Below are 27,259 nucleotides of genomic sequence, written 5' to 3'. Positions count from 1 at the left end.
GGCCTGGCAGGGGACTAAGTGAGCCCTTAAATAGACATGAGTCATGCTGGGCAGGGATTTGGGTGGAAGAAATAGATGCAGTGCTGAGGAGACTGTTGGTGGCCCTTGAGGTAATCCCCTTAGTCTGGGGGGACAGGGGTGCTCTGCCTCAGGTCGGGACTCAGGTGGCTAGACGCTAGAAGCATCCTACCACAGGAGAAGTTGGAAGGAGGCTTTTCGAGAGGCAGTGGGATCAAGGAAAGCATAGTGTGAGTACTACAGCACGGTACAGGGATTTCAAAGGGAGAGACTGCTACATGTATCATGTCTCTCTTGAAGACAGCGGTGTGCTTAAGTCTTCTATAGCCTTGCCCTGGCAGATCTCCAGAATGTAAGTTGGGTAGACAGGCGAGGAGTGTCAGTCAGGTAGACAGGTGAAGAGAAGCAGCCAGGTGGGCTAGCATTTCTTGCAGAGTAGAGCTAGGACCAGTGTTTACAGGGGAGTTTGAGGTGCTGAAGGATGCAGTTCACAACTCATTGTGCTACTTTCTAGAGGGACTGAGAGTTCCTAGTCTGTAGGGGGCTGTTGCTAATCTAACAGAGCCTGTTAGCCAATAGCCTGTACAGAGGAATCAGTTGGAGCTAAAGAGAGGAGTAAATTAAAACTCTTTAGGGTTAGTGCTATACAGGTTGTTGATTGCGACCTGTGGAATGTTGTTCCATTCCTCTGCAATGGCTGTGTGAAGTTGCTAGATATTGGCAGGAACTGGTACACGCTGTCGTATACGTCAATCCAGAGCATCCCAAACATGCTCAATGGGTGACATGTCTGGTGAGTATGCTGGCCATGCAAGAACTGGGATGTTTTCAGCTTCCAGGAATTGTGTACAGATCCTTGCAACATGGGGCCGTGCATTATCATGCTGCAACATGAGGTGATGGTCGTGGCTGAATGGCACTACAATGGGCCTCAGGATCACGTCACGGTATCTCTATGGTAATAGGTGGAACTCCTGCGCTATAGTGGATAATGAGAATGGGGGAGTGGCAAGTGGAGAGGAAAAGGGGAGGACTGTGAGTGGGGGACTGCAGCAGACAAAAAAGAGTCTTTCCAATGAAGGACAAAAAATAAATGCAATAGTGAGAGGAGTCTGCGCTGTGATTAAACTAGTGACAAAAAGTATTTTATATTATGGACAAAAAGTAAAAAATATATAATTAATAAATAGTGGTGGTGAAGGGAGGGGGGTGAATGGTGGAATGAAAGGAATGGACGTGTACAATTGCAGCAAAAATGTCTTACACAAAGGTGAAACTCATCCTATTTGGACCAAGTAATAGACCACAAAAAGGAAGTAGGTCTGATAAGGAGTGGTCTACTTCATGTGTGCACAAACACAAAAGGTGAAATAAGTGAAGACTCAAAACAATAATATTCACAGTGAGGAGATGGCTGATGCAAACAGCAAATGGAAGTAATGCCAGAATACAGTCAGTGGAAGGGTGCAACCCAATCTACAAATCATGCAACCTACACCATAAAGTGAAGTAATCAGCTTACCTCCAAGTATACTCACACAAGAGGTAATTAGCTGATACTTCTGGTAGGTTAGATGTCCTCTTTGGCAGATTGCAATGTTGGACCATACATGTGGAGAAAGAGTGAATGTATATTGTGGGTGGTCTTTCTGTCACTCCAAGGACAGAAAACGGGAACTCTCTAAGATGCAGTATGCAGGTGTGCACTTACACAACTCACATTAAATTGAAGGTGGAAATGCCTATCTCCACGAACGCCGCGCTCGTATCCCGATCCTCTCGTGGTAAGTCCTCAGCACTCAGCTCCTCATAGGTCCATAGAAGCGGCCGCTCATGGTTAAGGTGGCGAGCAGAGAGAGGAGAGGAGAAGGAGGGAGGGCGTGTAGCGTGAGCAGGCACAGCACAAAGGAAACTTTTAATAGCCAATAAAAATAAAATACAATAAAAACCTTACAGTAAGTGGATAAGGTACGGTCGCATCTCCCACGAGCACCGCACTCGTCTGCCGTCTGTTAGGATGTTGCTCCCGGTCAGTACTCTGAATGTTCCCGACGCGTGTTCGTCACATCACGTGACTTCATCCCCTGATGAAGTCACGTGATGTGACGAACACGCGTCGGGAACATTCAGAGTACTGACCGGGAGCAACATCCTAACAGACGGCAGACGAGTGCGGTGCTCGTGGGAGATGCGACCGTACCTTATCCACTTACTGTAAGGTTTTTATTGTATTTTATTTTTATTGGCTATTAAAAGTTTCCTTTGTGCTGTGCCTGCTCACGCTACACGCCCTCCCTCCTTCTCCTCTCCTCTCTCTGCTCGCCACCTTAACCATGAGCGGCCGCTTCTATGGACCTATGAGGAGCTGAGTGCTGAGGACTTACCACGAGAGGATCGGGATACGAGCGCGGCGTTCGTGGAGATAGGCATTTCCACCTTCAATTTAATGTGAGTTGTGTAAGTGCACACCTGCATACTGCATCTTAGAGAGTTCCCGTTTTCTGTCCTTGGAGTGACAGAAAGACCACCCACAATATACATTCACTCTTTCTCCACATGTATGGTCCAACATTGCAATCTGCCAAAGAGGACATCTAACCTACCAGAAGTATCAGCTAATTACCTCTTGTGTGAGTATACTTGGAGGTAAGCTGATTACTTCACTTTATGGTGTAGGTTGCATGATTTGTAGATTGGGTTGCACCCTTCCACTGACTGTATTCTGGCATTACTTCCATTTGCTGTTTGCATCAGCCATCTCCTCACTGTGAATATTATTGTTTTGAGTCTTCACTTATTTCACCTTTTGTGTTTGTGCACACATGAAGTAGACCACTCCTTATCAGACCTACTTCCTTTTTGTGGTCTATTACTTGGTCCAAATAGGATGAGTTTCACCTTTGTGTAAGACATTTTTGCTGCAATTGTACACGTCCATTCCTTTCATTCCACCATTCACCCCCCTCCCTTCACCACCACTATTTATTAATTATATATTTTTTACTTTTTGTCCATAATATAAAATACTTTTTGTCACTAGTTTAACGACGGTATCTCTATGCATTCAAAATGCCATCAATAAAATGCACCTGTGTTCATTGTCCATAGCATACGCTTGCCCATTCCATAACCCCTCCGCCACCATGGGTCACTCGATCCACAAGGTTGACATCAGCAAACCGCTTACCCACACGATGCCATACACGCTGTCTGCCATCTGTCCTGTACAGTGGAAACCATAATTCATCCATGAACACCTCTCTAAAGTGCCAGATGCCATTGAATGTGAGCATTTGGCCACTCAAGTCGGTTACGAAGGTGAACTGCAGTCAGGTCGAGACCTCGATAAGGACGACAAGCATGCAGATGAGCTTCCCTGAGAGGGGTTCTGACAATTTGTGCAGAAATTCTTTGGTCATGCAAACCGATTGTTGCAGCAGCTGTCCGGGTGACTGGTCTCAGATGATCTTGGAGGTGAAGCTGCTGGATGTGGAGGTCCTAGACTGGTGTGGTTATCATGGTCTGCGGTTGTGAGGCTGGTTGGATGTACTGCCAAATTCTCTGAAACACCTTTGGAGATGGCATATGGTAGAGAAATGAACATTCAATTCAAGAGCAACAGCTGTGGTGGACATTCCTGCATTCAACATGCCAATTGCACACTCCCTCAAAACTTGTGACTTCCATGGCATTGTGCTCTGTGATAAAACTACACATTTTAGAGTGCCCTTTTATTGTGGCCATAATCATGCTGTTTAATCAGCATCTTGATATGCCACACCTGTGAGGTGGATGAATGATCTCGGCAAAGGAGAAGTGCTCACTAACACAGATTTAGACAGATTTGTGAACAATATTTGAGAGAAATAGGCTTTTTGTGTACATAGAAAAAGTCGTAGACCTTTAAATTCAGCTCATGATTAATAGGGGCAAACTCAAAAGTGTTGCATTTATAATTTTGCTCAGTGTATATGTTTGTACATCACAGTGGGGTTGATAAAATAAAACCGGAGAGTGCATAATCAGGTACAGCTGTGCATGGTAGCCAATCAGGTTCTAACTTCAGCTTGTTCAATTAAGCTTTGACAAAAACCTGGAAGCTTTGACAAAAACCTGGTTTTTATGCAGAGCTGCACCAGATTTTGCACTTTTCAGTTATAGTAAATCAACCCCTGTGATTGCATAAAGCTGTGTCAGCAGGGACAGAGGGCCAGATTCACAGAGGAGATACGACAGAGTATCTCAGATACTCCGTCGTATCTCTCAGAGTATCTATGCGACTGATTCATAGAATCAGTTACGCATAGATAGCCCTAAAATCCGACAGGTGTAATTGTTTTACACTGTCGGATCTTAGGATGCAGTACCGCGGCCGCCGCTGGGGGGAGTTTGCATCGTAAACCAGCGTCGGGTATGCAAATTAGGAGTTACGGCGATCCACGACGATTTTTCGCGTTCGCTACGTCGCCGCTAGTCTAGTTTCCCGTCGCAAAGTTAGTCGTCGTTTTGGGTGCCTTAACTTTACACAGCAAACGTATTGCTGTATAAAGTGTGGCCGTCGTTCCCACGTTGAAACTTAAAAATTCACGGCGTTTGCGTAAGCCGTCCGGGAATACGGAATTACGCTACGCGCGTCGCCGTTCGAAAAAATGACATCACTGCACGCAATGGACGGCGGGAATTTCGAAACGGAGCATGCGCAGTAGGTCCGGTGCGGGAACGCGCCTAATTTAAATGGCACACGCCCATTTAAATTACGCGGGCTTACGCCGGAGGCCGCCGGGGTAATTTTTCACGCAAGTGCTTGGTAAATCAGGCACTTGCGATGAAAAATTGTGTTACGCCAACGCGATTCTACCTGAATCTGGCCCAAAGTTTGGTATTGTTTGACAAACATTGCCCAACATGCAGTTTGGGATACTGTATTGTATTTCCTGGGTTTTTTGTTATTATATTTTTTTTTTAGTCCTGCCTTGTGGAGTTAAAAAATACCTGATCTTGTTGTCCATCTATACATACGGTGCTGGTTTTTGTAGAATATTAACAAGGGTAAATATATTTGAGTGGAATGCTATGGAGCAGGTTAGCTTAGTGTTGCATTTTGCCAGAATGAACACAAATTACAAAGTTCATCAGCACATCAATTCCCATGTGCACTCCTCTGCCCAACAGAGCTTTAACACAGCTTTGATAGATAGACATACATAAAATCTTGAGCACTGAAACCTAAAGCATAACTCCATATGTTTCTTTCTATTAAATTTAAACGCTAAGCAAGGGCGGCAAAATAATCTTTTTCAATTATGCCTGTATGATTTCCTAAGGCAGCCTTTTGTGATCTATTGGAGAAGTTTACATTCTGCGTGCTGCCATGGCATAACTGAATATATGGAAAAATGGTGTGTCTACATGAATTTGCTGTTGTCATTTATAGATATTTGTAGACATCTGTAGCCAGCTAATTATGTAAAATAAGAACATTTCCCATCGGCACTAGTTACCTTAACAGCCTAGGTTTAAAATCACTGTCCTACTTTAGAATATTAATTTATTTTCAAAAAAAGGTAAAGAGACTGATGACGTTAAGGAACCCATGGACATTACATGATTGATTGAATCTGCTGATTTTGGCGAGATCGAGAGACATATGGGACGTTTATGGGTACCTTCACACCTCAGCAGCCACCTTCAGGGAAGAGATCTTGGAGGGAAAAGTCTCTTGGCTGTTTTTTCCTGATAACCAACAGCTGTTCCTCCGTCTCAGATAAGTATTGCACAAGAAGTGCCTGCTGTACATAGATATACTCATACTCTCTCAGGACAGAGAAATGTATATCTACATTTTAGTCTGCCGAAAATTAGATCTACCTCAGTCTAATCACGTGCACATGTCCAACCAACATCCAATGTATATGGCAAACTATAAGCTTCAAATGCTGCTTAGGTCTTGCTGAATGGAAAACTTACAAAAATGAGGATACATTTTGCCTTCTGTTAGTAGTAGTTGGGAAGGTTAATGAGATTGCATTATCGTAATTTAGAGATGCCTCTCTGTGCACTAATCCTGAATGCTTCCTAGTCTTCTTTAGTATACTCCTACAAATTGTCATATTCATCCAGATAGCTGTACAGCCTTACCAAAATATATTAAGTGTGTGTGTCATTTTATTTGGTCTCTCCCTTTCAGCAGCTCTTTATTCACTGCTCCATTTCCTTCAGTTGTACCATCACTGGCATGTACCAGCACCACTACCATTGAGTCAACATCAGTGAACCACTTCAATGCAAGTTAGTCAAAAATCTGCATTGGAGATGGTTCCTTTAGGCAAAAAATAATCAGTAGGGGGCTGGGGGGACGTCCACATCTATATATATAAAACTCAACGTGTCTGTGGGTGTATGTATGTATGTATGTATGTATGTATGTATGTATGTATGTATGTTCCAGCATCACGTCCAAACGGCTAAAGATATTAACATGAAACTTGGCACACATGTTACTTATATGTCAGCAACAAACATAGGATAGGTGGTTTAACCCTTACCCACCCCCATTTGCCATGGTCGGGGTTTTTCTTTAAAGTCCCATTCAACTCTATGGGAAATACATGTTACTTCATAACTTCCAAACGGCTGTAGATATTTCGATAACACTTGGTCACATGTTACTTATATGTCCACTTAAACTATAGGATAGTTAATTTATCCCTTAACTACCCCCATTTGTGAGGGTCGGGGTTTTTGTTTAAAGTCCCATGCAAATCAATGGGAAATGTATGTTCCCACATAACTTCTGTACGCCTGGAGATATTTCAATAATACCTGGTACACATATTACTTATATGCCAAATAAAAATATATGACAGTTAAATTAACCCTTACCTACACCCTTATATAAAAGATGGGTATATTTATACTACTATGATTTTCCTCCCCAAAAGGTTAAGATAGGAAGACCGGGCAACGCCGGGTATTCAGCTAGTATATATATATATATGTAATAAGGCCGAGCAGCGGCCTGTGTTTATGGGAGGAGCCCGGGGAGCCTATATAATCTCCTCGCCTCCCTCCGGGCTCCGTCGGCTTCCTGTCTCAGCACGAGACTTCCGGCGCACTGCGATTGCGTCATCGCGTCACTCACCGCAGCCGCTCCGTCCAGCCGCTCCGTCCAGCCGCTCTGTCCAGCCGCTCCGTCCAGCTGCGCCTCTCAGCCGACTCAGCTGTCACAGCAGACGCTGAGGCATCCGTTCGCTTCATACCCGCCCGACCGGCGTCAAGGTAGGCTCCCCTCCTTCCACACTCAACCCCCTCCTACACCGGAGCTCTCATTTCCGCCCCCTCCACACGCGTCACTTCCTATACCCAATGTTCCCCATTTCACACACTGTAGGTGTGCACTCAGGGGACACCTCCATACAACTGATGGCTAAGCATGGTCCCTGTCATTCAACCTTAATGGATGCAGACCTTGTATTCCCATTTTTCCACAATTACATTCACTATAATTTATTGTGCCACTATGTGTGTGTGTGCTCGTGTACATGTATGTGTATATGTGTGTGTATATATGTGTGTATGTATGTATGTGTACGCATATGTGTGTATATATGTATATGTATATATATATATATATATATATACGTATGGTGACTGCGTTGCGCGCAGTATACAGGTACTCAGCATGTCACCACCAGACCCCGTTGTCCTTGCCCACATTGTACATACTGCTTATTGTCACTTCATATGCACGGCACTTCTTTACATGACACATGTTTTGTTCACTGTACTCTCATCCTTGTCAGCTTGTCCCTGGCACCATGGCATCTCATGCATTCCAGCACATGCAGCACAGTTGAAGGCACAACACTTATCTAGATTACCATTTGCATTGTTATACTGTTTTAACTGCCGTTATTTTTGTGTTGTTTTGTTGTTTTATGCACACCTCATCCAGCCTTGCACCCCCTGCCGTAGTATCACAACTGCACACCCCTTTTCGCCGTACCGCAACGCAGGAGGCACTCACGTTCTTATTAGGCTGTGCATCATCATGCATCATTCAACACAGCCCATTCATTCTTTATCCCACTTGCTTACAGCAATTCCAGACACACCCCATTTGCCTCCAAGCATGCCTCCACACAGCTTCCGCTCCCCACGTGTCACACCCACACACCAGCCATGGCACCCCCGATCAGTAGCGGCCTCACTCCCAGCTCACGCTCCACAGCCCGGCAGTCGCCAAACACATGATATACACACTCTCACGCCTTTCTCGTGGGACGTTCCCTCACTTGCCCAGCTGCAGTACGTCTTGGGGGTACACAAGCACCTTCTCACCTGCAGCTTCACCCCGTTCCACCCATGGCCAAATCCACCGTGGCCCCCTTTCAGTACATGCTCCAGAGCCCGGTTGTCACTCACAATCACAGTGCACCGGTTCATGCCTCTGTCATGGGTCATTTTAGCCGCTTGCCCTACCACAAACACGCCCCAGCAAGTCCACACACGTCCGGACCCAAACTTGCCCCTCTCTTCTTAGCCCCATTTCAGCACATGCTCCAGAGTTTCGCATCTCTGCCATGAGAATTTCTGTCACTCATTTACTTGACACGAGTCCAGATCTCAATCCCTGCACGTTCCTGCTGGCAGACTTGCCTCAAACGTTCCCCCAACAGTGTCACCCTCATTTCAGCACATGCTCCAGAGCCCCCGCGTTGTCAGCCACACCCGCAACGCACCGTTTCAGGCCTCTGTCATGGGACATTTCGGCCACCAAGCCGTCGCCGCCTCACCCCCCTTCGTCGGTCGCTTACAACATTCGAGCTTCGCTAGCCCCCGTCCTTATGCATTGTCATTTCTCCACAGGTCAGTCAAGCTCACCAGCTCCCCCTGCACTCCAGATTCAGTCATTTCTACAGGTAAAAAAAAAAAAAAAAAAAAAAAAAGGGGGGGAACCCCCGTCCCCGGCAGGACACGGAAGCAACCCCTTTTATCTCACCCCTGCAGGTTCCTGCTCGTCCCACCCCGACCTCGTAGACAAGACTCCGTGCCCAGGGCACGACTTACCCTGAGTCATGTCTCAGGACGGCAGCGAAGACCTTTTTGCCCCTTCCTCACCGCCCCCTGCTTCAGAGAGCGGCAGCGCACGCTCCTTCAGGGGATGGACCATCCCCAAGTTAACAGCGGCATTGAGGCGCAAGCATGTGCCCTTTCCGTCCACAGCCAGGAAGGCAGAACTCTTCAGGCTCCTGTTCCCACCTCCTGCTTCAAACAACTCCCCACCAGCCTCACCCGGACCGAGCACCCAGCGAACCTCGCTACACTCCATATCCACCACCGTGTCCCAACTCCACAACATGGTCGCAACACTCTCCACCACTATTACAGACGTACAGACGAGAATGATGCTTCTGGAGGCTCGCCCACCTACAGCTACCCCCGATCCATCCACGCTCACCCCGTCGACAGTACAACCGCAAATACCTCTCCCGCTTACACCCGCAGGCAAGTGCTCCGTAGTCCTCCCAGCCCACTTGGTACCTGCCAACATCAGGAAGGACATCCTGGACGGCAAGGACATCAACCTAGCCTCCCTCCTCATTTCAGTACACGACCTAGCCGAGAACAAGGCCTACGCCTGGGGAGACGTCTCAGTGGTCCTTAAGGCCAAAGACCCAAGGCTTAACCGTAAACTATCGGTCCCGGAATTCGCCTTGGCCTTTGGCATGCTCAGAGACGTCCTATGCTCCGCCTCCCCCAGTAGGAGGGAAGAGCTGGACCTTTATCTCCACACCATAGTGGATCTGGGCTACAAGTACGGAGGGTTTTCATTCTATGACTACCACCGCTCCTTCTCAGCCAAAGCAGCGGCCAGACTGCTGCAGTTCCAGACAGCTACAGATTGGAGTCTCATGGACACCGAGCTGTTCTGCCGTCACTTTGCTGGCCTGCGCTCACCATTATGCGCTGTTTGCCAGTCCTCCACTCACACCGCCACCTGGTGCGCCAACACCGCCAGCACCACCTCCAACACTCGCCCCTTCGAACTCCCCTCGACCTCGAGGGCAGCTCCGTGCCTACCGGCCACCCAGCAGACGTCCCAGGCCGACAAGTTCGGGCGCCCAGTACAGACGCTAGGCGGCGCGGCCATCTGCAATAATTTTAACCATGGCTCCTGCAACTTCAGCCAATGCCGTCTGCTCCATGTCTGCCTTACGTGCCATAGAGCGCACCCCAGGACCCTATGCCTAGTCAAGCAACAAAAGAAGACCTGACTAGGCCGCATTAACATCCCCTGGCTGGAACTCTACCTCACCTCCCACCCCACCCCCTCCCTCACCACCTTCCTCGTCCAAGGCTTCACAGAAGGGTTCCACACAGGCCTCATTTCACTACCCCACACAACGCACGAATGTAGAAACCTGCGCTCAGCCGCCACAGACGAGCAGGCCATAGACCAGCTCTTACAGACAGAGCTAGAGCGAGGCTTCATCATAGGCCCCTTCACCACACCCCCCTTCAGCACCTGGAGAGTCAGCCCTATTGGGCTTGTCAAGGGCAAGTTTTCAAATAAAACACGTTTAGTTTACGATCTGTCTGCGCCTCATTCTTCCCCCACCCCCAGCCTGAACTCCTTGATCCCCTCGGAGGAGTTCTCCCTAAAATACGCGTCTGTAGACATGGCAATCCAAGCCATAATTAAAACCGGCACGGGCACCTGGCTCTCCAAGGCCGACATCTCAGACGCCTTTAAACTCTTGCCTATCCACCCGTCCCTCTGGTGTTGGCATGGCATGAAATGGAGAGAGTCATACTACTTCGCCACCAAGCTGACGTTTGGCTCCAAGTCTAGTCCCTGGCTCTTCGACACCTTCGCACAGACTCTCACCTGGATTCTCGTGCACCAAGCCCATTGTCAACAAGTCATCCACTACTTGGATGACTTTTTGCTAATTGAACGACCCGACACGCCTCCAGGAGACCTCCAAAAGTTGAGACTCGTCTTCAAAAATCTCAACGTCCCCCTCGCAGAACACAAAGTAGAAGGCCCAGCACACTCCATTACCTTCCTCGGAGTTAATCTGGATACCACCTCCATGCAAGCCAGCCTCCCCCCCGACAAACTGACCCGCATCAGGGCAGTCCTCCATAGTTTCACCCAAACGCAGGGCTGCACCAGGAAGCAGCTGCAGTCCCTCCTGGGAATGCTAAACTTTGCAGTAAGGATCATCCCTCAGGGCCGATCCTTCGTGTCACGCCTTCTGGTCTTCCTTTCCCATGCACAGGACCCTGATCAGATTCTCAGGTTGGATACCGCAGCCTTAGCGGACCTCTCGATGTGGGAAGAATTTCTCACCAACTGGAACGGTATATCAATGTTTATACCGTCAGTGTCACCCCTTTCCCCACAAGTAGTGACCGACGCCGCAGCCTCCACAGGTTTTGCAGCTATTTTTGGCCACCACTGGTTCGCTGGACCGTGGCCGCCAGAAATACTAGCGATCCCGGGCTTCACCCAGACGTCCTCCTTGTTCGAGTTGTACCCAATCGTAGCAGCCGCCCAACTCTGGGGCCACAGCTGGGCTGGACAAACTGTTACCTTCACCACCGACAACCAGGCCACAGCCGACATTATTAACAAGGGCAGGTCCAGGTCTCTTGTTATAATGTCCTTCCTACGTCGGCTAGTGCAACTGTCCTTGCTACACCAATTCAATGGGCATTGTACCTTCCTCCCCGGCAAGTGTAATCTCGCCGCAGACGCCTTGTCCCGCTTTAATTATGCCTCTTTTTTTCAGCAGAAACCCGCAGCCGATCCATCTTCAGCCCCTATCCCTCCTTGGTCTCAACTGACCCTGGACTGACACATCACCTACAGCAAGCTACCCAGCTGATCAACCAGTCTCTCTCCCGCAATACCCTCAAAGCCTATCACACGGCTTGGGACACCTTTACCAACTTCTTGACGCGCCACTCCGCTAACACCACCCCGAGTGTCAAGCACGTATTGGCCTTCATCTCCTACTGTCACACTTGCCAGTCCCTTTCATACAACACTATCCGTCTCTACCTGGCTGGCGTCCAGCACTTTCTGGCCTTACACGATCCGGCGAAGCCTTCGCTGTTTACGTCCCACGCAGTCAAAGCTGCCCTACGCGCAGTCCGGAAGCAACAACCAGTTGTCAACGCCAAACGCCTGCCCATTACCAGCACCATATTTAGAGACCTGTCCGCCATCCTCGCCACATCCCCGTTTGGCCTCCTGCCTAGCTTGGTCATACAAGCGGCCATCTACCTAGCGTATTATGGTTTCCTCCGACCCAGCGAGTTTGCCTTCAACAGCCCTGCCGGCCAAGTCCTGCGCAGACGACACTTGGTCCGCCATCAAGACCGCTTCACGCTTCACCTCACTACCACCAAAACACAGCAATCAGGCCCCGGCTTAGACATCGCCATTTACAAGACAGGTAACGCCTGGTGCCCAGTATCCGTGTTGGACCGCCTACTCTTACTTTTGCCAGCCCAATCAGACTCCGCTCCTCTACTCCCTTTTCCGGACAAACCTCTGAACACCAGCCAGTTCATTAAACACGTGAGGATCCTCCTTCGGACTCTGCACCTCAATCCTACCCAGTATTCGGGCCACTCCTTTCGTATCGGAGCAGCCTCAACCGCCTCGCGACACGGGGTCCCCGACCATATCATTAAGAAGCTAGGCAGGTGGAAGTCTGCCTGCTTCGCTAGGTACATTCCTGACCCTCAGGCGGAGATGGCACAAGCCTTCGCCATACTTGCTCACTAATGTTCTGACTCAATAAAACTATAACCCTACCTGAATGTTTTGCCCCCTTATTCTGGCGTACCGTCCATTAGGGCCAGCGCACACTTCAGGTCCATTGTATGTTGTGAGTCCTAGTCAGTCTGTGTCCATGTCCGTGTCGGCCGTAGGGCTCCGACCATAAGTAATAAGGCCGAGCAGCGGCCTGTGTTTATGGGAGGAGCCCGGGGAGCCTATATAATCTCCTCGCCTCCCTCCGGGCTCCGTCGGCTTCCTGTCTCAGCACGAGACTTCCGGCGCACTTCGCCCACCCCCCCCATCCCATTTCACAGGAATTCCCAGGTTCATTCCTCTCCACTACATTTATCATTTAACAGGGTATGCCCCCTTATTCTGGCGTACCGTCCATTAGGGCCAGCGCACACTTCAGGTCCATTGTATGTTGTGAGTCCTAGTCAGTCTGTGTCCATGTCCGTGTCGGCCGTAGGGCTCCGACCATAAATATATATATATATATATATATATATATATGTGTATATATATATATATATAGAGGTGTTCTGCTTTCAAATCTTTTTTTATTGTTATTACAGTGCGAAATCTATTTCAAACCAGTGTATTGGGTCATATAGGTCATCTGAAATGGGCAACAATATTACCCCTTAAAAGCAAATCTTTCAAGAGAGAATAATAGAGACTTCCATTGTTGAACTCTCCTTTCAAGAAAACGAGCAGCCATGCTGATCCTTTGACCTTAACTCTGTCTGTCACTGACCTGAAATAAGTATACTACTAAGAAGGTCTGGGGCTTTTCTGACATTCATTTATAGAATGCATTTTGCAGGTTTGCGATTCAAAAACACTGAAGTCAGACACAGCCAGACATATAGCATTTTTAGAAGAATACACATAATGACAGTCCTCATATTTTTCTAATGACAAATTCAATGTAGGTGAAATAACTAATTTCTCAAAATTGCACACAAACTTTATGCCATGACCAAGAGATAACACACATATGTGTTACTTAGCAAGAGAAGAGCGTAAGGAAGGATGAAGGGAAGGTATTACAAAAGTTGTTTTTGTTGGGGTTACTCGCTTTTAGAAGCCTATATGTGAAGTAAAGGGGTCATGTAAAGAATAAATCACAGCCATGTAAACAGGAAAAGCAAAAAAGAAAGGAGGGCAGCATTTAATAAGGATATTTAGACTGTTCCCATCTGTGAATTTTACATCATTTCATCTTGCAAAATTATCATGTCCAATCTAGTTAATTAAAGGCAGTTCTCATGTTACTCTAATGCCGCGTACAGACGAGCATACATGTACGATGAAACCGGTCCGCTGGACCGTTTTCACCGTACATGTATGCCCAGGGATTTCTGTATTGTGGCTGTACTCACCATCATACAGAAATCCGCGCGTAAACAATATGCGGGGCGTGTCTGCGCCGTCGCCGCGACGATGACGCGGCGACGTGGGCGGCCCTGCCAGTTAAATGCTTCCACGCATGCGTCAAAGTCATTCGACACATGCGAGGGATGGCGGGCGCTCGGACATGTACGGTAGGTCTGTACAGACGACCGAACATGTCCGAGGGGACAGGATTCCAGCGGGCTGTTTTAAAACAAGTCCGGAAATATTTGTCCGCTGGGAAAAGGCCTGGCGGGCAAATGTTTGCTGGAATCCTGCCCGCTCGGGCCTACACACGACCGAACATGTCTGCTGAAACTGGTCCGCGGACCGGTTTCAGCAGACATGTTCGGTCGTCTGTACGGGGCCTTAGACACCTTTGTATGTTTCTTTTTCTTCTTTAAAAGATCAGTAAATTTGATATTATCAGCCCCAAAAGACAATATCATGCTTGGACCCATGAACTGAAGCCAAATAAGAAGTCCTAAGAGCCGGTTCACACTGGGGCGCTCAGCCGCCTGACGAGTCACGTCCCACTCTATGCAATAGAACCGTTCTAATAGGAGTGACGCAAGTCGCTCCGACTTAGAAAAAGGTTCTTGTACGACTTCGGGGGCGGCTCAGGGCGATTTGCATTGACTTCTATACATAAGTAATTTTGCTAATCGCCTCTGAAGTCGTCTTCAGGACGACTTGCAGAGTTGCCCCCGAAGTCGTGCCACCGCAGTGTGAACCGGCTCTTATTCTTCCACCACCACCTATATCCTTTTTATCAATATTTTTATGCACAACATTTGTATACATACACAAAATTAACAAGCATTTGTTTACATTTCACCATCTCATTTTTTTAATAAACAGACAGAAAACCATGTATATCTGACAGTAAACTCAGCAGATATTTCTGACACAACATCCTTTGTGGAAAAAGCCTGTTACCTATTTTAATTTCCCCATGGAATTTAGTATCATAAAATGTAAAGCATGCATATGGATTTATTTTGTTAGGCTTGGGAATGCATCATGATATTGTATGTATTTTCACAAAGCAGTATTGTTGAGCACTATGGTCCATCCACCTGTACTGTGCTATATGTCTAATGATGATAACAACGCCATTTACAGCCCTGCTAGCCAGTCAGGCTGCATGCGGCCCTTTGGCACTGTCTGTGTGTCCCTTGAGGCCCCTGCAGACAGTATTAATTGTTTTAGTGCGCAGTAGTCAGTAACCAGTCTAGAAGTTAAACGGTTCATTATTTTTCCACACTGTCTTCATTTTTTTTCTTCTGTTTATTCCCTTTCTTTGTATGTTTTTTTTTTCCACTTTTATAATGGGTCTTACTGAGATAAATATCAAATGTGGCACAATTATGGGTACTGTAGGGAGCACAAGTGTGGAAGCATTGATTTGTAAAGGGGTTGTAACAACAATCTCTTTCAGTCTTGTGTACTGTGTCTCTGGTCTATGATTGTTGTTTGTAGCATGTCCCCAGTCTCCAACAACTTCTATAGCATGTTCCCAATCTCTCTCCTGTAGCATGCCCGTAATCTCTGATCAGGGCCAGTGCTATCACTAGGCAAACTAGCCGCCGCCTAGGGCACACTGCTGCCTCTGGGTGCCCGGCCGCTGGTTTCCCTCCGCATCTGCATGCTCTGCAGGCTGCAGCATGTAACTAACTCAGTCCCAGGCAGCTGCTCCATCCAACCGGTGGTGTAATTAGAGGCACATCGCAGCACTGGAGCCACTATTACTCATGCTAAAGCCATGGGGCATTGTTTACTCCCACTGACACCAATGATAGGGCATTGTTTATTTCCACTGACACTGGGGCATTTTCTACTCCCACTGGCCACAGTCTGGCACCCTAAAGCCTGAAGGACAGTAAACGGGCCCTTTGTTTACAAAGTTTGGAGACCTCTGATCTAGAGAATACAGTTCTGCACATTTTGGGATTAATTTAGACAAAACTAGGCAAAATTTGGAGCAGGTCTGCATAGAAACCAATCAGCTTCCAGATTCTTTTTTTTTAAAGCCTAATTGAACAAGCTGAAGTTAAAAGCTTATTCGCTACCATACACAGCTGCACCAGATGTTACGCTTTCCAGTTTTAGTAAGTCAACCCTTTAGAGACACTAGCCTAATTATTGTCTGCTCCCTGATGTGCGAATTTATCTATGTAACCCCACCACTTAAAGAACAGACCCTCCCACTTGACATGTGCTAAATTACTATTACGACCCATTTCAAGTACCGTATTTATCGTCGTATAACACGCAGTTTTTTCCCCTTAAAATCAGGGGGAAATCGTGGGTGCGTGTTATACGCCGATCCCCGCTGTTTCTGAGCGCCGCCGACATAGACGGAGCTGAGCTGATCGTACTGTGTATTCGGCTAGGCTCGGCTACACTCGGCTCCGTTCGCAGGCATGCCCTGTCCCGCCGAGAGAAGCCAAATACACAGGAAATCCGGCTCTGTATAGCTCGGTTGAGGCGCTAAATTTAAAAATACATAATGCTGCAATTTTGGGCAAGGTGCAGATGGACACTTATAAGGCTGCAGATGGATGCTGGACAAGGCTGCTGATGAATGCTGGGCAAGACAGCAGATGGACACTGATAAGGCTGGATGGACTCTGTGCAAGGTTGCAGATGGATGCTGGGCAAGACAGCAGATGGACACTGATAAGGCTGGATGGACTCTGTGCAAGGTTGCAGATGGATGCTGGGCAAGACAGCAGATGGACACTGGTAAGGCTGCATTGATGGGCATTTAAAATGTAAGTTTTTTTTCCTTAAACTTCCCTCCTAAACATTTTTTTCCTTAAACTTCCCTTCTTAGCTTGGGGTGCGTGTTATACGCTGATAAATACGGTAATTGCCCTAGCCAAATGGGAAAATAATTCCATGACTTTTAAAGAAATGCATGAGAGAACTAAAAGGCATTTAATGTATTTGCCTGCAGTTCAGACTAAAAAAAAAAAAACCTCTTAAAAAGCAAAAATGTCAGCACATTGTAATATGAATAGACATAGACCTGTGTAGGTTTGAAAGTAAAAGGCAATGTCAAGTTAACCTGACCACTTTTTAACAGAATACGCATTCATATTAGGATGTTGAAAATTCTACTGATGTGATAAATTTGGTTTAATGATATTCCCCATAATCACCTGGTACAAAAGATAGAGTTTCACAGGCTAGGGAAGTTTGTATGTATATGAAATTAGAACTGATTATTAGACAGAGAAATCTTCAAAAGTTAGATAATTCAAGTTTGAGAATATCGAAATTCAGAAATAACTCTAGCAGACACTACTAATCTTGAGTTCACTTAGCAAATACACCTCCTATTAATAATTAATAATAATTTTATATATATGGGGCCAGATTCAGATAGACTTTACGTCGGCTTATCTATTGATACGCCGCGTAAGTTCTAGGAAGCGCCGGCGTATCTTCTTTCTGTATTCAGAAAGCAAGATACGCCCAAATTTTACTAAGATACGGCCGGCGTAAGTCTCTTACACCGTCGTATCTTAGTTGCATATTTACGCTGGCCGCTAGGTGGCGCTTCTGGAGATTTATGCGTTGAATATGCAAATTAGGTATATACGCCGATTCAGAAACGTACGTGCGCCCGGAGCATTTTTTTACGTTGTTTGCGTAAGGCTTTTTCCGGCGTATAGTTACCCCTGCTCTATGAAGCCTATGCAAAGTATGGACGTCGGGCCAGCGTAGAATTTTTTACGGTTTACGTCGTTTGCGTAAGTCGTTCGCGAATAGGGTTTTGCGTAAGTTACGTTCACGTCGAAAGCATTGACTATTTGCGGCGTAATTTGGAGCATGCGCACTGGGATACTTTCACGGACGGCGCATGCGCCGTTCGTTAAAAACTTCAAAGACGTGGGGTCACGGTTAGTTAGCATACAACACGCCCCCTACCAGCCAGTTTTGAATTAGGCGGGCTTACGTCGGCCTGTATACGCTACGCCGCCGTAACTTCGGTCGTAAATTGTTTCTGAATATGGGACTTGCCTGTCAAAGTTACGGCGGCGTAGCGTATAGGAGATATGCTACGCCTGCCTAAAGGTATCTGAATCTGGCCCATGGAATGCAGTTGGGGAACACAGAAATGGAGAAGAACTTGGGAATACTGGTAATATTAAGCGTAGGACAAACCAGAGCACCCAATGTCAATCAGCTGCTGGCAAAGCAAGTCTAGTCAACAAATTATTATGTAGAAATAAATAAAAGATCTACAAAGATTTGGCAAATTTACTTTTTATTCTACAGACTGGGTTCAAGGAGACGTTAGCTGTATATGAAAGTAAGATGATTTTGCTGGTAGAAACCAATATAGAAGTTCTTTGCATTAGGAATGACTAAAGGAAAATTATCACAGAAATTTATATTTTGTTACCAACAAATACACAAGCCATGCTTGAATTGTAGCGTTGTGACTCCCCTACCTACTACAAAGATCAAACTGGAAATAATAGTGTCACCTCTCTGGACAAGTAGGCTTACAGAGATGTATGAATCAAACGACTGGCTGAAGAGAATTACAAAGCCTTTGGCAGGGAAATAGTTTGCACATACTGCATTTATTTGAACTGTTTATTTATCTGTTTGCCTGCAGTTCCTCTTTGATCTATGGCTTCACAATGACAACATTTCATCAAAGTTCCAGGGAAAAATAATAAGGATTCTTTAATTTAAGGTAGTCACACTTTTAATAGTTGTAACATTACAATTACTGCACAGTTGTTATGCATGTACAAATTGATAGTGTCTAGGGGGATGAAAATTGCTGCATCATCTATTTCTAAAAACTCTGAATGTAAAATATAATGCACATATCTTTTATACGTGCACTGAGAGTATAAGATGTTTGATTCATAGCACCTAAATATTAGCTCAGCAAGCCAGTTCTTTGGATCCCTTAACATTTCACTTCTTGCTTGCAGAATGGGCCAAAGGCGATCTCACATTATTATAAAAAAATATTTTTTTTAACTCTGGTAAGACGAGGATCCACAATCCGAAAATAGTGCAAGATACATAGATATAATAGTAAGGAACGGTAATGTCTCCAATTAATGCCTTTAACAGATCACTTTTAATGCTGGTGATCCATACAGCATAATTAAACTTACAAAACACTTGCAGATTAAGGATTGACTTGCAATCCAAGTGACTTAATCTATCCAATATATACTATATAATATATATGAGCATATGTATGGAATAACAAATTAAAAACATTCATATGAGTTGAGTATTTTGCTTTGCATTTTCAGTTATTGCTACCCATTTAAATCTGCATATTTATATCACGTTGAGCTCACTTATTACTTTGCCCTGTTGGGTTGCTGTTTAAAGGAGTCTGGTGTGTATTTTCATTAAATTACCATTTTGAGTTATTAGTTTAAACTTTATGAATTTACAAACTAAGTTTTACAAGTAATTTTTTAATGATTTCTACATTTTTACTTGACTTGACTGTTATATTTACATAATTACATTTCATGTATCGTAATGTCATGTTTTTTTATACTATGTTAATAAATTGATATATATATATCTTTTAATCTTCAATACTTTCTGAGTTTACGTATTTCTCTATAGTACAGATATAGTCCTCTTGCGCCCCATTCTCTTGGTTCTTTGGGTCCTTGGGGTCCCCTTAGCCCAAAACTCTATTCTAATTGACTTTTAGGATGATGGTACTACTATTTCTTTATTGTTTATACTAAGAGGCTCAAACTTAAATCACATTTCAGTTAGGTTCTCCCATTGGTGTATACAGTATCTGTATGCCAGTTCTTGCTACAGGGAGTGCATATTTTTTCTTTCTGCAAAGGACTATTGACAGGGCTCTTGCACTGAGAATAAAAGAAGTAAAGAGCATTCAATGTCCAATGTTACCTAGCAGATGCATGGCTTGCATACAGTTACATAGTTAGTCTGTTTGAAAAAAAAAACACAAGTCCATCTAGTTCAACCAATAACAGGGGGGACAGTTGGTCCAGAGGAAGGCAAAAAAAAAACAGCAGGGGAAAAATTCCTTCCTGATTCCCATTGGTAAATTAATATATATATATATATATATATATATATATATATATATATATATATATATATATATATATATATATATATATATATATATATATATATATATATATATATATATATATATATATATATATATATAGATATATATATAGATATATATATATACACAAGACACACAAACACACTATTAAATAAGTGTTGGGAAATAATTAATTTACAATTGCAATTATTTACTTAAATGCAATCATATTATTACACAACCAACTTCAAGAATACCAGTGAATCCCTTTACCAAAGCTTCCAATAAAAAGACATAACCAACTGTTTTCCATGCTGCTTGTGGCATTTATGTTGTTGTGACCTTGTGTATTGGAGCTTTTCCTCGTTTGTATAAACTGAATCTCCAACAAACATCAAGGATCTTTTATATGTGGATTTTTTATATGTGGATTCCTGAAGAACACATTTCCAGGTTTGAGTCCATATTTGCATAATTTCTCTATCATTAGAATACAACCTTTTTAATAAACATTAAGGGATGCAGAAAAATTGTTGTATTATCTACTGACAAGTTTCTTAGAACCAGGTAATTGCTTTTTACATTACAGAGGCACTAATTATATCAAGTGAAATGTAGTGAATGACTAAGGAGTGAACAAGTGCTTTATTTAGGATTACAATGGTTGAAGTGAAAACAATGTAAGATTTCTAATGGATACAGGGAATGAATGTGCGTGGGTAGAAGATGTTTAATGAAGTAAACCCTTGGGTTAGGTATCTTGACTCAACGTCTTTTACTGGTTTTGGTTTGCACAGCTGTAATACTGACCAATTACATTAGATATTTGCCTGATGTTGGCAAATGTTCTCAATCAAAAAAAAAAAAAAACATTTCTTTTGACTGATGTGCATGTTATGAATAACCCACAGACTGTAAAGATTGCTTCACTTTATGTCAATACAGATAACGGAAATAATGGGGAATTTGCAGGAATGGCTCAGCTAAGCCAATGGAGCCCAGTTGTGGTCGTTCATGTCACATACGTTTCCAATCAATTGTTTAAACCCCTGCAAAAAAAAAAAAACACTGGCTGTATTGGACAGTACATAGTACTGTTACTTTTTGTTCTATTGGTAAAAATATAAATAACATCTATAGCAAATGCCTATAAAATGATGGCTGCTGCCAATGATGGCAAAGGCATGACCCAGACCCTTCATTTTTGCCACGCACACACATGTGATGGCGTGCATAGATAGTAAAATACAAAGCATCAGTCATGTGATATCAACGGATGAGTGTTCCCCTTTAGTTTTAACCAGCCTCCTATATACCTCCTTGAGGTCATCAAGCTGTCCTTACTTTACTGTCTGCCATCTCAGTCTCGATCAGCTTAGATAACGCCCGAGAGATTCAGTGCTAGACCAGCTTTGGCAGAAGGTGACCTACACATTGTTGCTAATGTAAGATTCTGTAATATAACTTCAACCATAGTTTGATAATTATGCATTGCTGCATATTACAACATAATCGCTGGGATGCTTTAGTTACGTCCCACCCAACAGATTCAAAACGAAATATTAATTTATCCCAGTACCTTCCCGGTGACTCCCACAGGAAAACTGTGAGGGGCTGGAGTAGTGCCCAGCATGTCTGACCAGCGAAGGTTCGCTCTGATATGCCAACACAACATCTGGCACATCTGGTTTAGAATAGCATGGCAAGATGTTGGATAGCTCTCATTCTCTATAAAGAACAGGTGTCACCTTTTAACATTTTGGATTGTCTGGCGAGCACGAAAGTGTAAAGTTCTTTGGAAATCCTATCTATCTATCTATCTATCTATCTATCTATCTATCTATCTATCTATCTATCTATCTATCTATCTCTGTCTCTCTACTATCTATCTATCTATCTATCTATCTATCTATCTATCTACTATCTATCTATCTATCTATCTATCTATCTATCTATCTATCTATCTATCTATCTATCTACTATCTATCTATCCATGATATTCTGAAAGTGCTTCTATTCAAATTTAATTAAATAGTCACAGTATGTGAGTATTACTATGAATGGTATTTGGGAGCCCAAGTCACGCTTTTGTTCTGTATATATTATGAACATCTTGGTATGCACTTCCATTTTCACTGCATAATATTAAATTTATATTTATACACATCTGATCTTTTTTTTAGATCTACAATAGACATTGCTGCTTCTCTGAACACAAACGCTCAAGCAAAGTCCTAGACATATCACGTCCTTTCAGCATAGTCACACGTTTTCCCTGTGTTTTTGTTCACCTACTACAAAGAACTTCAGCATATGCGTACAGGCTTGCACGACCTAAACCCATTCATTCAGGGTCCTCACATCCCCTATCGTAATCATACAGGGAATGAGGCAGAACAGCATGACATTCACACTCTAACTACTAATGTATTTTCACACAGGCAAAAAAAAAAAAAAAACAGCAGGACAAGTAGATATGTATCTGCAACAAAACCTCATTACTGACACCAAAATACAGACATAGGCACATAGTCATTCAGACAGATACACATCTGTGTTTTCCTGCTCAGGCACCTTAACTCCCAACTAATGAATGGCAAGCTAAATTGTTCCAAAACACAAGCGCACACACTTTTGTTCAATCTGTGTTTTTTTTTTTTTTTTTTTAAGCAGAAGCAAAGAATAGATACCCAGTCCATAAACCTTGCAAAATCAATGCGTCTAGATGTAGATCTGTCCAGAAAATAAGAATATATACATTGCTTTAGTTCATGTTATGGTATTTGGCTTTCATACAAAAGTACAATGTGCTCCACCGTAAACGTGTGAGCACTGCAGAGCAATAGACAGGATCATTAATGCCCCTGAAGGTATAGTAGTGTCTAATAAAGCATTTAAAATCAAATAATATCAATAAATACAGACACAAATATCTATCTATCTATCTATCCATCTATCTTTGCGTAAAAAGGTAGTTCTTGCTAATGAAAAGCAATGAGTTTTGTTCACCTGAGCATAACAACATGTGATTAAGATCCCCCATTAGCCCCACGGAAAATGATGCTCTGCAGAAAGCTATATTGTAAAACATTCACCGCGAGTTGCACTACTGTAAATCAGCCAATAGTGCAGTTCTAGGCCCTGTTTGCAATGAGTTATTATCAGTGTTTTCTGCAAAGGCAGGATCCAGTAAATAATAAAGCTGCGAATCCTTGGCTTCCTGACCTCATCTAGAAAAGCCTGTCTCTGTCTGCACGTAATACTGACACTAGAAATCACACATACTGAGATCTTGGCATTGCCTTCCGTATAGTATATAGGCCAATCAAGCATGCACTGTATGTGATCTCTAGGAAAAAAAAAAAAAAAAGGTTTGTAGATGAACGCTGAACTTTGCATTGCTGAGAAAGTGTATTCAGGAATGGAAATTTTTACTTAGTCGGCTTTTTGCATGTCCGTAGGAAATCGTACTTCTGCTGACGGAACCGCAATAGAATGCGTGCAAGCTGTTCATCCATAATAACTTGGAGCCTAATCCTCGATATTCAGTATCCATACTCATATACATTCAGACTCTGCATAGTAACACAAAGAATATGTGGCTGATCTAGCCGGGCTTCTGGTGTCGGAGCTGAAGGTGGTGAATTTGAGTGACACTAAAGTCAAGTTCCTGTCTATATTACAATCACACTCTCTAAAGGGTTCAGTGAACATTATTTGTTGTGCAAAGGTCAAACAGAACTTAATGCAAAGTGTTAGCGGGCACATTGAAGAACGCCCATGTATACAGACTCCTACAAGCCCTGGTGTGTAGTGGGAGAGCCCTGCCATGGCCCTAGCTTATTGCCTTCAGTAACTTTCATGCTAGCTTTTATTATCGAGCAATTATTTGCATAGATAAAGCCTGCCTGAATACATTTCCATATCTTGTGATGCATGTAATGTGTGTAGGACATACCGCAGTACATGAGGAGTGTTAAGCCCTGCATGGAACTGTCTTTCTATGCCTATGGGAGAGAGCAAAGGTGAAAAGCTAAAGCATCACACAAGAGCATTACACAGGAGGAGGGGTAGCTGGCATTCAGTATAAAGGTATGGACCATGAGTGACTAGCAAGCCAACCAACTTCCCCTTGTAGGTAGTAGATAAGTTGGAGATGTCAAACTCACCAGAGGGAGGAAGCTGCAAACTGAGAAAGCCACTGACCAGTAGAAAACATGCTGCTCCCATTCTGCTGTCCAGACTGAAGTCCCCCGGCCATGAGCCCATTGCAGGGCACAAGTTGAGGTGTCACTGGCAATGAAAGAGTGAAGTCTCAACGTGATTGATTTTAGAGTATCCCTCCATTCCGCAGTACACGGCAATACCCTTCTCTTGCTGAACGATCCATATGTGCACCCTTTAACTGTAGCAGCTCAGCGAGACCCTTTCGGCAGCACCTGACTTTCCCAGAGCGCGCCCTGGACCGGTTTCCAGATACGTCAACACATAGCCAACATCCACTTGCCAGAAGACGACAAGCAGTTTCTTGCTCCCTCTGTTCTCCACTCTCCAGTACTGGCTTATGTGGTCTCCACAGCAATGCAGAGCAGTGAAAGGAGAATGAGCCAGTGAGCGAGCGAGGCAGAAAGGGACATGCAGACACGCGCTGGAAAAACACGGTCTGGATCGCAGCTGGTTGGATGGAGCGGAGGAAACGCAACAGCTGGTTAAAGTGGCAGCTTCTGTGATGCTGATGGGAGGAAACAGGATTGCTGCAGCCGCAGGCATCCTAACCCCAGCTGCTGTCTGTCAGGGATGTGGGGGGGGGGGGGGGGAGAGGGAGTAATATGCATTTAATGCAGGGATAGATTGAGATTTATGCAAGGGAGAGCAGCAAGAATTCCTTCACAGCAAGAAACATACAGTATTTATGCAAATGTTTAAAAAATGATCATAATTCTGAAGCGTACAGCAGTCTCTATTGACTCCTGAAAAGTGAATTGGGACTCACTGCCGGAGAACAGGAAAGCAATATATAGCCAAAATGAAATCCTTCTCTGCAATACGGGATGTCTCAGTCTTTAATGAAGGCATCCCAAGGGAGCTGCACTTTGTCCTCATGAAATGTGAAGCAGCTAGAGACCTTTCTGAATGTCTCAAGAACATGTTGTCATACACTGCTATTGAAAATGAGATTCCCCAACAATACGGTGTCACCCCTGGAATACAAAGCCTGCTGAGGTTTGTGGTACACCATCACCAAATCACCACGAGAAGACAAAAGATACATCTGTTATTTAATCCAGAGATCATTAAAGCCTAGACCAAAATTAGCAGCAATAGTATCCATTGACAATGATGCCAATACTAATTTGCTTACCCGAGTAATACGTTTTTAGCGCCCATTCACACTAAATGCATTCAGATTGCATTTCTTCAACACATTCCCAAAGCGCAGACAGTAAAAAGCAAGTTTTCTAATGAGAATAGTTCACACAATTGCGTTGTGTTGCAGTGCACTGAAAACAAAAAGTACTGTAGCCTGTGTTTTTATACAATGTAGAGCACATAAACGTGATGCCACATGACCAAAAAAATGGAAGTGAAAAAAAAAAGCATAAAATGGTCATAAAAAGCATAAGAAAAAGGCAACACAACAAAGCACATTTAAAAAATGCACGCCAGCACATGTAAAACACTCTTGCATTAACGCAGGGGGAACTCAGGGATTGTGGCATGAATGAACCCTACATTTTTGAAATACTGGGACTGATTTACTAAAGGCAACTCCACTTTGCCTACATGTGCACTTGGAAGTGCAGTCGCTGTAAATTGAGGGGGACATGCAAGAAAAAAAAAACCACAGCATTTTTGCTTGCACATGATTGGATGATAAAATCAGCAGAGCTTCCCCTCAGTTGAGATCTTCCCCTCAGATCTACAGCGACTGCACTTGCAGTGCAAAGTGGATGTTCCTTTAGTAAATCAACCCCAATGTACTATAATAAATAAATAAAATAAAAACGCATAGTATAGCAGATTACACTGTACTTTGTGCCTGTTCTACCTGGTGATCCTGCCAGTTTCCCCACTTCCTGCGCTAGGTTTACCAAAACCATATAAAAGGAGCCATTTTTAATTTGTATGCAATCAGGCAGGCCCTTGCACTGCATAGCTGGTAAAGGTAAAGGAAATTGAATAAGAAAATTGTATAATGTATGGCCAGCTTAATTTACTGTAATCCAGAGCTACAGCTGGCAGGTTTTCTTGTAGGCAAACCTAATCACCATGATTGTGTGTCTTGGCTACACGTTGATCAGAAATCACCACCACCCTGACAGCGTGAGAAAAGTAGCTGTCAGTAGCAACCAGCGGTGGCTGGTGCTCCATTGGTTGGGGGGGTGGCAGACAGACCTGACCACAAACACCCCCCTCCCGTCGCACCAGCCCGCCACCCCACACTAACCCTCTCCCCTCCCATTGCTCGAGCCCGCCACTGCACACCATACCCATACCCACCCCCCTCCTGGGTTGCCGGGTCCCTTGCCTGCCCCCAGGCCCCCCCCGTCAGCCGTGCACTTACCCCATGTACATCATGGCTGCAGTGTCAGCTTCCCCCCTCTGTCTCCTCCTTGTTCTGGCTGTCGCTTTTCCTCCCGTCCACTCAGGTCTTCTGACTCCTGGCCAATGGGCTCTCAGGACCCGCTTCCTGATTGGCCAGGAGAAGAAACCGGAAGACTGAAGATTGCTTTCGGGCAGCGATTCATTTTCAGCAAATGTTAGCATACTCCAAAATCTAGGTGTCTTTCAACTAAATACACATCATTATAACATATCATCACATGTGAGTGGAAAAGGAAAGGGGTTATGAATTTTTTTCAGAGACTTCAAAGTTACAGCAATGTCATTTAAGATATAGCCACACTTAAGCCTAGTAGACACGCTCTGAATGTTGGGCGGCTTCAACCGGT

The 27,259-nt window shown here is 44.4% G+C and overlaps 1 protein-coding gene across 3 annotated transcripts in view; it reads right to left on the bottom strand.

The window, feature by feature from the left end:
- Nucleotides 1–24,968, bottom strand: part of UNC5A (unc-5 netrin receptor A) — a 571,376-nt gene extending 546,408 nt beyond the window's left edge. For 2 of the 3 annotated variants that reach the window (XM_040344399.1, XM_040344401.1), the window contains exon 1: nt 24,476–24,968. In XM_040344399.1, coding sequence (XP_040200333.1) covers nt 24,476–24,575 — 100 coding nt within the window. In that variant the 5' untranslated portion in view covers nt 24,576–24,968. The remainder of the gene's footprint in view (nt 1–24,475) is intronic. The other variant, XM_040344402.1, reaches the window with a different exon arrangement.
- Nucleotides 24,969–27,259: the final 2,291 nt, after the last annotated feature.

The sequence above is a fragment of the Rana temporaria genome, chromosome 3 (assembly GCF_905171775.1).
Source record: "Rana temporaria chromosome 3, aRanTem1.1, whole genome shotgun sequence".
Classification (NCBI taxonomy): Eukaryota; Metazoa; Chordata; class Amphibia; order Anura; family Ranidae; genus Rana; species Rana temporaria.
This window is presented reverse-complemented; position numbering and strand designations above follow the sequence as displayed.